This window comes from Procambarus clarkii, chromosome 72, assembly GCF_040958095.1.
Source record: "Procambarus clarkii isolate CNS0578487 chromosome 72, FALCON_Pclarkii_2.0, whole genome shotgun sequence".
NCBI classification, from domain to species: Eukaryota; Metazoa; Arthropoda; class Malacostraca; order Decapoda; family Cambaridae; genus Procambarus; species Procambarus clarkii.
In genome coordinates, this window is record NC_091221.1 from 8,413,295 (window position 1) to 8,426,973 (window position 13,679).

Below are 13,679 nucleotides of genomic sequence, written 5' to 3' on the forward strand. Positions count from 1 at the left end.
TAACGAATGGGTCTATGGGAGAGGGAGGGAGGGAGGATTGAGTGGGCACAGGAAGCAATTGCATGCAACATCTGAATTTAAAACACTTATACTTATAAACTATTAAGTGTTTTACTCCTTATTGTGTTAAGTGTGTTTTTATTACTTAATGACTATAAGTGACCTAAAAAAAGTATAACTGATATCATGCTTTCAAAGAGTGGGTTGATTGTGGTGGTTGATATCATGCTTTCAAAGAGTGGGTTGATTGTGGTGGATGATATCATGCTTTCAAAGAGTGGGTTGATTGTGGTGGTTGATATCATGCTTTCAAAGAGTGGGTTGATTGTGGTGGTTGATATCATGCTTTCAAAGAGTGGGTTGATTGTGGTGGTTGATATCATGCTTTCAAAGAGTGGGTTGATTGTGGTGGTTGATATCATGCTTTCAAAGAGTGGGTTGATTGTGGTGGTTGTCGGTAGGTGATGGTAATGGTGGTTGACAGATGACATAGTGGTTAGTGGTTATGACTATAGTGGTGGTAGTGTTGGTGGTAGTAGTGTTGGTGGTGGTAGTGTTGGTGGTGATAGTACTGGTAGAAGCATGTTACTAGCGATAATGTCAGTGATAGTTATCCTACTGGCAGTAGCACAGTGATGAAGTGGAGAGACAGTGATATTGATAAAATTGCAGAAGTAACAAAATTGATAACAAGAAAGATAGCAGTGACATCAACAACCCCAAACGAGCTACAACACGAACAGAGACACTGTTCCCCCCCCCATACACAGTAGTCAAAAAATAAAGAAACAGTCACAGTACACAGTCCAAAAAGAGACACCACTACAGTGAACGGGTTGCTTGCAAGAAAACTGGTACAGAGAGGTAACGGTATACTGGACTGGAGGAAGAGGGGTAGTGGTGAAGGGTACCAATGTAAACTAATGTAAACCACAAAGACACTGACTTGCAGGGTGCTGGCGTAGCGGAGACAGTATACATGGACCAGAGGAGCGGCCCCCTAAGTGCCCCTTTCCACTACCTGTAAATCGCAATATAATATCTTATTTAATATTAGTCAACGGCCTAAATATTCTATTATAACTACACAGGTTTCCTGAATATTAATTGACTAAAGTTGTAACCAAATTCCTATAAAAAATAAACGCGAATGAACGCTTAAACGCGAATTATCTCGCCAAAAATAATTCCGAAGAGCAAAAACGGGATTTATTTGCAAAATTCACGAATTATAACCAAAGAACAACAAATAAAGTTTAATTTGTTATAGATAACAGCCAGTGATCAGTGTCCCGTGACCCCATACATACGCCAAGGTAATCCCACACGTGCAAAGTAATCCCCCACACATGACAAGTAATCCCCCCTACACACGCCACAACTACGCCAAGTATTCATACACAGAAACCACAACCTTGTCAATGATATTGTTATAGATTCAGCTACTCGGAACAAAGTTCCAAGTAGCACGGGCTATGGTGAGCCCCGTAACTTTGCCCCGTCAAGTAACAGCCAGAACACGCTATGGTGCATATAAGATGCCTCTTATATGAGATGAGATAGTGAGATATCTCATATAAGGGGCTATAGAGCTATAACCCAACTCTGTAAACACACAACATTTCCTCTCATAACACAGACTTAGGAGCACAAGGCACAACATAGATAACTCATTTTTGACTCATAACTCATCTCATGAGTCACAACACAAGTGACTCATTGCAACAAAGATGAATTATCACAGCAATTGAACAAATACCTTTAAACGCTTAGCATTAAACTGTATTAAACTCTAATTCGTCTATAATCAAATAATATGTGCATTAAAGCCGGATCACGTCATCCAACTTATCTATGTAACTGAATACATATAAGAGAAAGAAAAAAATTATGTAGTTCTGTTTGTAAAGAAGAGAAATAGTTTCGTGCAATATATATAAATATATATATATATATATATATATATATATATATATATATATATATATATATATATATATATATATATATATATATATATATATATATATATATATATGTCGTACCTAGTAGCCAGAACGCACTTCTCAGCCTACTATGCAAGGCCCGATTTGCCTAATAAGACAAGTTTTCCTGAATTAATATATTTTCTCTAATTTTTTTCTTACAAAATGATAAAGCTACCCATTTCATTATGTATGAGGTCAATTTTTTTTATTGGAGTTAAAATTAACGTAGATATATGACCGAACCTAACCAACCCTACCTAACCTAACCTAACCTAACCTATCTTTATAGCTTAGGTTAGGTTAGGTAGCCGAAAAAGTTAGGTTAGGTTAGGTTAGGTAGGTTAGGTAGTCGAAAAAACATTAATTCATGAAAACTTGGCTTATTAGGCAAATCGGGCCTTGCATAGTAGGCTGAGAAGTGCGTTCTGGCTACTAGGTACGACATATACATATATATATATATATATATATATATATATATATATATATATATATATATATATATATATATATATATATATATATATATATATATATATATGTTTCGTGCAAACTAGTATAATTATAGGCGTTCCAATTTGCACTATGCTAGTAATTTTTGTTCTCTAGAAACTAGTTAAGACACTAGTGCAGATAATAATATGATTAGCTGCAATGCAATTTGGCACAATTATAGATATTTTTACTTTTTGTTGCAAATTAGAATATATGCAACCCGTTCTTGCACTTTCGTATAGTCAATATTGACTTATTAAATACGTGCATATGTGACATACTAAACATACTAGTATACCTTGAAAAGCTTCATAGAAAACACCGACCTTACCTAACCTTCTTAGTATGTTAAGATAAGCATCTCATTGCTTCGTAACTACAATTATTACTTAACCTATACCTATAATAGGTTAAGTAATAATTGTAATTACGAAGCAATAAAATGCTTATCTTAACATACTAAGAAGGTTAGGTAAGGTCGGTGTTTTCTATGAAGCTTTTCAAGGTAAACTAGTATGTTTAGTATGTCACATATGCACGTATTTAATAAGTCAATATTGACTGTAAGAAAGTGCGAGAACGGGTTGATATATGTGATCGTTGCTGATCTAACCTGTCCCCTTACAAACAACATCGTTATTCGCTCGTATGCGTTACTTAAAACCAACCATTTTATCGTACTAGAAAATGGCAGCGGCTAACGAAAGTGTCGTACTTTTCCGTTTTCTGTTTTGGGTTCTCTGGCTTAGCCAGTTAGGTCATGAGATGACACTTGAAATGCACCGAATTATCGACGTTTTGAAACCTTTTTTGGAGGACGGGTTGCTTGATTGTTATTGGTTAATAACGCGAGAAAATGTTTACAACACCTAACTATTTGGCGCCAGAGGCAGAAGGCCAGAATGCGCAGCACCACCAAACAGCTTTCATTTGTTTTTAAGACTTGTTTTTAAGGAGGTCTTTATAGTAGAGTTTTTTTTGCACGAGTCTGAGAATCGTATTCGGGGACTTGAAGACCTGCTGGCGAGTGTCTTACTAAGCCAGTAAAGAAGGGGAATAAAGCCAGTAAAGAAAGGGAAATAAAGCCAGTAAAGAAAGGGAAATAAAGCTAGTAAAGAAAGGGGGGGAAATAAAGCATTTCCAAATACAGCTGCCGATGAGTTTCTGAACTGAAATATGTCGCCTCATGACTACAATCCGTTTTCAAGAAAGGTGTAAGCTTTAAAACTATCATGCAAATTTTATTTTAATATTCAATCAAAGAGTATTTCGTTGCTTGGGAAGCCTTGAACTGTCTACCTGATCAACTGAGATGAGTTGAATTGCCTGCCTGATCAACTGAGATATAGTTGAATTGTCTGCCTGATCAACTGAGATATAGTTGAATTGCCTGCCTGATCAACTGAGATATAGTTGAATTGTCTGCCTGACCAACTGAGATATAGTTGAATTGTCTGCCTGATCAACTGAGATGAGTTGAATTGTCTGCCTGATCAACTGAGATATAGTTGAATTGCCTGCCTGATCAACTGAGATGAGTTGAATTGTCTGCCTGATCAACTGAGATATAGTTGAATTGTCTGCCTGCTTGACAACATAGAGCTCCGTCCAACACACCGAGACATCAGTACTGAAAGTTTCATTTTCTAAATTACATGAAATTTTATCTTTGAGTATTAAATGAAAGCTTAAATTGCAGAGAAGCAAGGTTGGAGTTGGTGTAGTTTCATCTTAAAACCGAAAAACCGCTTTGCGATTTTACTTTGAAAATTGAAAATCGCCTTAGAACACAGCAAGAAATATATATATTCTCGTGGCACACACACACACACACACACACACACACACACACACACACACACACACACACACACACACACACACAAACACACAAACACAAACTTTCCGAACGCAGGAACTGCAAATAATGAGATTTCAATATCCGAACACTGGTGGTTCTGAAAAGCGTTCGAAAGACTCCTGGCTTGTCCTCGACGTTTGCTGTGGCGGGTGATATCAAGCTCTCTCGTAAAATGGAACAGCCAGTAAACAATCAGGTTTAAGTGCTGTCCCCCGCAATTCAGCAGTTAGCCAGCAGAGCTAATCGTGAAGCACCATAAAGGAGAGAAGGAGCAGCATGAGAAAACACGAAGGAAGAGAGAGAGAGAGAGAGAGAGAGAGAGAGAGAGAGAGAGAGAGAGAGAGAGAGAGAGAGAGAGAGAGAGAGAGAGAGAGAGAGAGAGAGAGAGAGAGAGAGAGAGTTAACCCACTAGCCAGTCACCCAGCCAGCCAGCCAGGTAGCCAGCCAGTCAGCCAACCAGCCAGCCAGCCAGCCAGCCAGTCAGCCAGCCAGCCAGTCAGGTAGCCAGCCAGCCATCTTGTCAAGTATAATTCCATATCCTGGCGGCCATTCTAATTTGCATACTCACACACACACATATATAGTACCAGCTTCAATGTCAAACTCTTGCCTCCACAAACACAGCTGCCACTACCTCCTCATAATACCCACCTACATCACCACCACCACCACTACCACCTTGGTTACCCCAACCACCATCACCACTACCACTTACGGTGTCTCAAGGAGTCAATAAGGGTGATATTAGTAACCAGTTCCTGCTGATAATCGCACTTAACACAAGCCACTGGTACAGGGTCCCAAACAGCCCAATCTCACCTTGCAATACCGACTTCTGCTTGTTCGCTCGTTTGAGGTGTAATTCCATAGTTGGGTCGTTTGAGGCGTGCGTCGATAGTTGGGTCGTTTGAAGTGTTTGTCGATAGTTGGGTCGTTTAAGACAACGGTCGATAGTCGAGTCGTTTGAGGAGTCTGTCAATAGTTGGGTCGTTTGAGGTTGGCCTTCGATAGTTGGGTTGTTTGAGTCGTCTGTGAATAGGCAGGTCGTATGAAGCAGGTAGGAGGCTCTAGGATGACTTGTATAAGTTGCAAATATGATCGGGCAAGTGGCTAATAGACTTCAACCCATGCAAATGTAAAGTCATGAGAACAGGGACAAGGATAAGAGGACCTAAGGAACAATATATACAGAAAGGAATCGACCAGTGTGTCGATTCCTTTTCCTTTCCTTTCTCTGAGGAAAAACTTTTCCTCTCGCTAGAGGAAAAGTTTTTCGAGTTGACAAAATAAACATCTCATATCAACAGCAGAATATCCTTCAGGCATCTAAACATTGATTGAATGAAAAATGCAACATACAACCTATGCCAGACCAGTGCTAGAGTATGCAGCACCTGTGTGGAACCCCACAAAGAATTACGAGAGAATACATACGTTTACAGCACAACTGGTCCAAGAACAGAGGGGGTTGAGCTACCAGGACTGACTGAGAGATATTAAATGTAACTAGCAGAAATGAGACATACAAGCAACGTCGCTGAAACAGACACTGAAAGACATGCTGATGAGACACATGGAGCTGTGAGGAAGGACAGGGACATGTATGAGAACCAGAAGCACTGATGAGACACAGGAATGTGAGGAAGGACAGGGACATGTATGAGAACCAGAAGCACTGATGAGACACAGGAATGTGAGGAAGGACAGGGACATGTATGAGAACCAGAAGCACTGATGAGACACAGGAATGTGAGGAAGGACAGGGACATGTATGAGAACCAGAAGCACTGATGAGACACAGGAATGTGAGGAAGGACAGGGACATGTATGAGAACCAGAAGCACTGATGAGACACAGGAATGTGAGGAAGGACAGGGACATATATGAGAACCAGAAGCACTGATGAGACACAGGAATGTGAGGAAGGACAGGGACATGTATGAGAACCAGAAGCACTGATGAGACACAGGAATGTGAGGAAGGACAGGGACATGTATGAGAACCAGAAGCACTGATGAGACACAGGAATGTGAGGAAGGACAGGGACATGTATGAGAACCAGAAGCACTGATGAGACACAGGAATGTGAGGAAGGACAGGGACATGTATGAGAACCAGAAGCACTGATGAGACACAGGAATGTGAGGAAACACCTCAGTTTGAGGCCAATAAACAAAATATAATAATTTTGAATGGAAAATGAGAGACAGCTCATCCACCTAAAATTTCAGAAGGAAATGAACAAATCCACAAGGGCCGTGACGAGGATTCGAACCTGCGTCCGGGAGCATCCCAGACACTGCCTTAATCGACTGAGCTACGATGCATCACGTTAGTGTGATCTCTGTGTGTTTCAGAAGGAAACATTGTCGATAAAAAATCAAGGAATCAATGCTGACTGTATTAGACAACTGATAACTCTAAAGCCAGGGCCCAAGATCTAAAGCTCGGTCCTATAAACTATGTTAGACAGGATTTGTTGGGCGAATACATATGTCGAACATGCTTTTAAAGCAATTAAATAAACTGAAAGGAATTTTCGGGCATTCTAAAGTAAGTTTCTATAAAGCCCGTTTGTGGCTTTATAAGTGTCGAGTAGGCCTCCCATAGGCCTCCTTAGGCCTAAGAAGAGACGCGAGGTGAGACAGACAAGGTCATATTAACACGTAGTGTTTTTTTCTTGCAATTCCATATTTATGACTTTTTGAATTCGCTCTATAACACAACCTCTTTCTCTCACCCCTCCCCCTCTCTCTCTCTCCCTCTCACTCTCTCTCTCTCTCTCTCTCTCTCTCTCTCTCTCTCTCTCTCTCTCTCTCCCTCTCACTCTCTCTCTCTCTCTCTCTCTCTCTCTCGTGCCAATTTCCTTTCTCTCCCGTTTATCAGCCTCTTCCCTATTTCCCCTGTTGCTGTGCCAATTTCCCTCCGCTGTCTCAGGTAACAATTCCTTGCGACCGCCAATCCATTTCTTGTCCGTAGACCGTGTCACCACCAAAGCCAGGGAGAGGGAAGGAAGGGGGGAAGGAAGGGGGGAAAGAGAGAGATGGGAAGGGAAGACGAGAAGAGAGACATTTGAACACACACAAGAATCCCAATGCAAGAGGAAGCCTTCTATCACACACGAAAAAAAGGCTTCAAGAAGCCAATATGAAGGGAAGAACTACCACCAGAAGACTTAATGCTTCGTAGTATAGTTGGCTTCGTTCTCGACTCGCAATCGGGGATCGAGGGTTCGATGCTCGTGCGAGATAGAAAGGTCTCCTTTCTCTGTCTGTCTCTCTGTCTCTCTCTCTCTTGGATGTTACCAAGATCACCAACGTCTCTGAGTAACACACCCTCGGGCACCAAGTGAAGAACAGGTTATCAAGAACAGGTAGCCAAGAACAGGTTATCTTCAGGTTATCTTGAGATGATTTCGGGGCTTTTTAGTGTCCCCGCGGCCCGGTCCTCGACCAGGCCTCCATCCCCAGGAAGCAGCCCGTGACAGCTGACTAACACCCAGGTACCTATTTTACTGCTAGGTAACAGGAGCATAGGGTGAAAGAAACTCTGCCCATTGTTTCTCGCCGGCGACTGGGATCGAACCCAGGACCACAGGATCACGAGTCCAGCATGCTGTCCGCTCGGCCGACCGGCTCCCTTACTCTTTCACTACCTTCACAGGTAGTGAAAAAAAAAATTAACATTAACTCAAAAATCCCCCAATGCCCCACAACACCATCAATTTCCCTATCCCTCCCATCCCATTACTCTTCCTATCCCCCCTCTCTCTCTCCCCCATCCCATCACCTCTCCCTCTTCCTCACCCAGATAGATCAGACAGCATCAGTGCCACCTTGGAGGAGTGCCAACAGGTGCGCTGCCTCAAAGCTGGGTCACACACAGTGCCAGGAATGTTGGGCATATGTGTCACGGATGATTCAAGTGTCATGGGATGATTCAAGTGTCACGGGATGATTCAAGTGTCACGGGATGATTCAAGTGTCACGGGATGATTCAAGTGTCACGGGATGATTCAAGTGTCACGGGATGATATACATGTGTCAAGGGATGACGCTTATGCGTCACGGAATGACAGGTACCCCAGGAAGGAGGAGGGGGGGGGGTGACGCAACAAACGCCCCGTGACGCAAAAACAACCACCACGTGACGCAAACAACTACCCCCACGTGACGCAAACAACGACCACGTGACGCAACACCGGACAGTGTTCATTAACTAAGGATTTACGACAACATGGTCGTTAATCCCTTAAATTTTGATCACAGATTACATTGTGCAGTGATTAATGCAGGATTATGTACACATAGGTGTCATTACATTGGTACGTACACACACGCACACAATCCACTTACGTACACACACGCACACAATCCACATACGTACACACACATACAAAATGCACTTACGTACACACACATACACATACCCCCCCCCTCAAGGGAAGGGGGAGGGGAAGCACCAAGCCATTACGACTATATAGCACTGGGAAGGGATCAGGATAAGGATTTGGGATGGGACGGGGGATAGGAATGGTGACCCAACCACTTAATGGACGGTCGGGGATTGAACGCCGACCTGTATGAAGCGAGACCGTCGCTCTACCGTCCAGCCCAAGTGACAACCCCCCAGAGAATCCGCCACAACCCCCCAGTAATCCACCACAACCCCCCAAGAATCCACCACAACCCCCCAAGAATCCACCACAACCCCCCAAGAATCCACCACAACCCCCCAATAATCCAGCACAACCCCCCAGTAATCCACCACAACCCCCCAATAATCCACCACAACCCCCCAATCATCCACCACAACCCCCCATAATCCACCACAACCCCCCATAATCCACCACAACCCCCCCATAATCCACCACAACCCCCAATAACCCCCCATACTCACATGTAATTGCAACAACATCATTTCACTCAACCCTCCCCCTTTCCCCCCTCTTTTCCCTCCCCCCCCCAAGGGCACTGGGATTCGAACCAGTGACACCAAAAAGGTCATTCCCCTCCCACTCTCACCCCTTATGATCTCCCTATTCCCTAATCTGAATCTATTATATTTCAAATTGTACATTAAACCCTTTGTTTAAGGTAGGTATATTAAAACCCCATTAGGGGGGAGATTTGTCATTACCCACTAGGTAACGAGGGTGTAGTTGGAGTACCAGGTAGTGTGTGTGTTTAGGATGAGCCTTAGCTCCCAAGCCCCGCCTTTCAGTCGCAGGATATCTTATGATATGTAGATATCTACATATCATGGGTGGGATACATATGTAGATATCTACATATCATGGGTGGGATACATATGTAGATATCTTATGATATCTACACTTGGAACTTTTATGTAAGGAGTTAAGTTTTTCTGTTTTTTTTTGGTTTTAATCACTTTGTTTTACTCGAGTCTGCTACTTGGGATTGGTTGGTTGAGCGGCGGTTACTCTTCTTGCAGGCCAGCGTTCGATCCCCGATGGTCTAAGTGGTTGGGGAGAATTGATTTCCTCTGGCATGTTTAGGACCCTTGTGCTCATATTCCAGTTCCTTGTCCTCATATCTCAGCTCCTTGTACTCATATCCCAGCTCCTTGTCCTCATATCCCAGCTCCTTGTTCCCATACCCCCAACTCCTTGTCCTCATATCCCAGCTCCTTGTCCTCATATCCCAGCTGCTTGTCCTCATATACCAGCTCCTTGTCATCATATCCCAGCTCCTTGTCCTCATATCCCAGCTCCTTGTCCTCATATCCCAGCTCCTTGTTCTCATATCCCAGCTCCTTGTTCCCATACCCCCAGCTCCTTGTCCTCATATCCCAGCTCCTTGTCCTCATATCCCAGCTTCTTGTCCTCATATCCCAGCTCATTGTCCCTATATCCCAGCTCCTTGTCCTCATATCCCAGCTCCTTGTCCTCATATCCCAGCTCATTGTCCCTATATCCCAGCTGCTTGTCCTCATATCCCAGCTCCTTGTCCCCATATACCAGCTCCTTGTCCCCATATCCCAGCTCCTTGTCCCCATATCCCAGCTCCTTGTCCCCATATCCCAGCTCCTTGTCCCCATACCCCCAGCTCCTTGTCCTCATATCCCAGCTCCTTGTCCCCATATCCCAGCTCCTTGTCCCCATACCCCCAGCTCCTTGTCCTCATATCCCAGCTCCTTGTCCCCATATCCCAGCTCCTTGTCCCCATACCCCAGCTCCTTGTCTTCATATCCCAGCTCCTTGTCCTCATATCCCAGCTCCTTGTCCTCATATCCCAGCTCCTTGTCCCCATATCCCAGCTCCTTGTCTTCATATCCCAGCTCCTTGTCCCCATATCCCAGCTCCTTGTCTTCATATCCCAGCTTCTTGTCCCCATACCCCCAGCTCCTTGTCCTCATATCCCAGCTCCTTGTCCTCATATCCCAGCTCCTTGTCCTCATATCCCAGCTCCTTGTCCTCATACCCCAGCTCCTTGTCCTCATATCCCAGCTCCTTGTCCTCATACCCCAGCTGCTTGTCCTCATATCTCAGCTCCTTATCCCCATATACCAGCTCCTTGTCCTCATATCCCAGCTCCTTGTCCTCATATCCCAGCTTCTTGTCCTCATATCCCAGCTTCTTTTTAACCTCTCAAGAGCCGGATAGTGACCACTGACATGAGCCGGAGACATGAGTCACTGTCATGAGGCGACAGTGACTCAAGAAGAACTTAGGCCACTTTCGTGGTTGAGTCATTTGACATGTCAAGCCACTGAGCTTAGGTGACATAATGGCCTGCTGTGATTGGTCGCCAGGTGAAATATAAGCCAATAAGCGTGGCGCTCGATGACGTAATGCGATAGGCAATGTGTCTGATTGGCCCTCGGTGAAAATTAAGGGATAGGAGGAGGGGGGGGGGGGGAGGGGGGAATATAGGACCAATCAGGGAGCTGATTACACAGCCCCTTTCTCTTGATTTGCCACTTCGTAAGAAATGCAACTGTTTCGCTTACCTAGAAGCGTTCAAACCCAAGGATTGGTGGTGGTTGTGGGGGGGGGGATGAAGGGAAGGGATAGGTGCCCAATGAAACTATCCTTCCACCTGCAAATTATCAATAATTCGAACAACAAAAGTACCTTAGGAGTCCGTTCATAAGGAACTCTAAGAGGCCTACTCTCAATTTTTTTTTGTATAGAATTGGATAGCAAATTGATACATTAGCCTCATTTGCCATAGCCCCTGGTGCCATAGCCTCTGGTGTCATAGCCTGTGGTGCCATAGCCTGTGGTGCCATAGCCTGTGGTGCCATAGCCTCTGGTGCCATAGCCTGTGGTGCCATAGCCTCTGGTGCCATAGCCTCTGGTGCCATAGCTTCTGGTGCCAACCATCTCTGATGCAGGGTCACTATCTCCTGCATGGCCACCCCCAATTTTAATGTTTATAGGGCCAGAATCATCATGCTCTTCTCATTAAAAGCATGCATAGGGGGGGGGGGGGTGAGAGGAAGGGGAAGGGAGGGAGAAGGGGGAGAAAGGGAAGGGGGGAAAGGGGAGGGGAAGAAAGGAAAGGGAGGTTTGATTAACATGTCAGTGATAAGAATATATTTTGTTATGGTGGATTACTGGTTCGTACTTAAGTGGCCCTCTATCTAGATACAGGTACAGTGAAACATTCACTGTAGCACTGTCTTTCCCCTACCCCCCTCCCCCCCCACACACACACACCGGTGGGGGGCCCTCACAAACCGGTTACCAAATATAGAAGCTTCTTACAAGATTACTGGCTGCATGGAGACCGTATTCACCTTCGTAACTGAGACTAACGTTCGTATCCCCCTTCGTTATCATGTTTATAATTTGCACCCTTTTTTCCTCCCTCTCTTTTCCTGCTATTCTCGCTACTTTTCTCTCTATTCCCTCCTCTTCTCTCCCCATATATTATACTCTCTTTTACTTATCCCTTTATGCCTGATTCTTCCATTATTGTTGCTATTCCTTCGTTCGTTTCATTTCAGTCTTCTTGAGGTTATCTTGAGATGATTTCGGGGCTTTAGTGTCCCCGCGGCCCGGTCCTCGACCAGGCCTCCACCCCCAGGAAGCAGCCCGTGACAGCTGACTAACACCCAGGTACCTATATTTTACTGCTCTTACTGCTTACTTTACTGCTTACTTTACTGCTTACTTTACTGCTTACTTTACTGCTCTTTCTTTAATGCATTTACTCGTATAGATATTGGTTGCAGTTTCAAGTAGTTACTCGACTCTCTTTCCTCAATTTATTTTGAAGTTAGAGAATTGCCTCAACATTATCTTCTCTTTGGTTAATTACACATTTGTAACAACCAATAATATATATATATATATATATATATATATATATATATATATATATATATATCATTATATACATCATTTATCATTATTATAGGGCAATAAGTCAAACTGTTCTACCTTTATACCAAAGAAAACAACGTATTTTTAATATATATGGAAGAAAATATTAGTAAAGCCTATGAGAAACTCCACTAGGGCAATGAGGTGGATGCGAACCTGTGACCTAAGCATTGCCAAGTCGCCTACTCTTCCACTAGACCATCTATGACTTGTAAAATAATAATTTATTTGTAATAGTAAAGCCAATTGTAGCCAATTTATATACATTATTTTTTTTTTACCATGCTGGGACTCAAAGTTGCTCGAATGTATGTTGAAACCTTTTCACAACTTATCATTCCCACAACCTTCTGGAAACCTTAGTGAAAGTTGTGACAACGTTGTATGTTTCCTGGTCATTCACGTATTGTTCTTGTATCACTACTTGTATGCTTCAAGCCTGCGTCTGGTGTTGCTTGCTTGCTTGCTTGCTTGCTTGTAACCTTTGCCTAGTCCTGCTTGCTTGCTCGTACAATGTACTTCTGTGTATCGATTGATATGGAAAACTGTACTATCTTATACGCACGTACGCACTCAATAAGCATATCTTGCGTGTGCTTGCACGCAACTCTGCAGCATGCAACAGCGATTCATCTCTCTTGTCTGCTGATGGGTCACGATTCACGAATTCCCTGCGTGACTTGCGTCAAATATTCCGTGAGCGTCCCCAGACTGTGCTTGCGTGCGTGTGTGTGTGCTTGCGTGCGTGCGTGCAGCGAGGACGTGGTACAGCGAGGGAGATGCAAGCGCTTTAAAGCTGCCTGCTTGTACTGTCTCTCTTGTGGACCGCCGGTGACACATGCTGTATCAACAAGAGAATGACGGGTGAGCCGGGATACAGAGAGGATGATACAGTGGGATACAGTCAATGGGAGAGAGAGAGAGAGAGAGAGAGAGAGAGAGAGAGAGAGAGAGAGAGAGAGAGAGAGAGAGAGAGAGAGAG

General features: G+C 43.8%; 1 protein-coding gene across 11 annotated transcripts in view; it reads right to left on the reverse strand.

Annotated features, from left to right (window-relative positions):
• The window catches only part of LOC123773583 (RNA-binding protein Raly), a 713,369-nt gene that overhangs the window by 193,431 nt on the left and 506,259 nt on the right, over positions 1-13,679 (reverse strand). For 6 of the 11 annotated variants that reach the window (XM_069312447.1, XM_069312454.1, XM_069312452.1 and 3 more), the window contains one exon: positions 947-1,021. The exons of the other annotated variants lie outside the window; for them this stretch is intronic. In XM_069312447.1, coding sequence (XP_069168548.1) covers positions 947-1,021 — 75 coding nt within the window. The remainder of the gene's footprint in view (positions 1-946; positions 1,022-13,679) is intronic. 11 annotated transcript variants of the gene reach the window in all.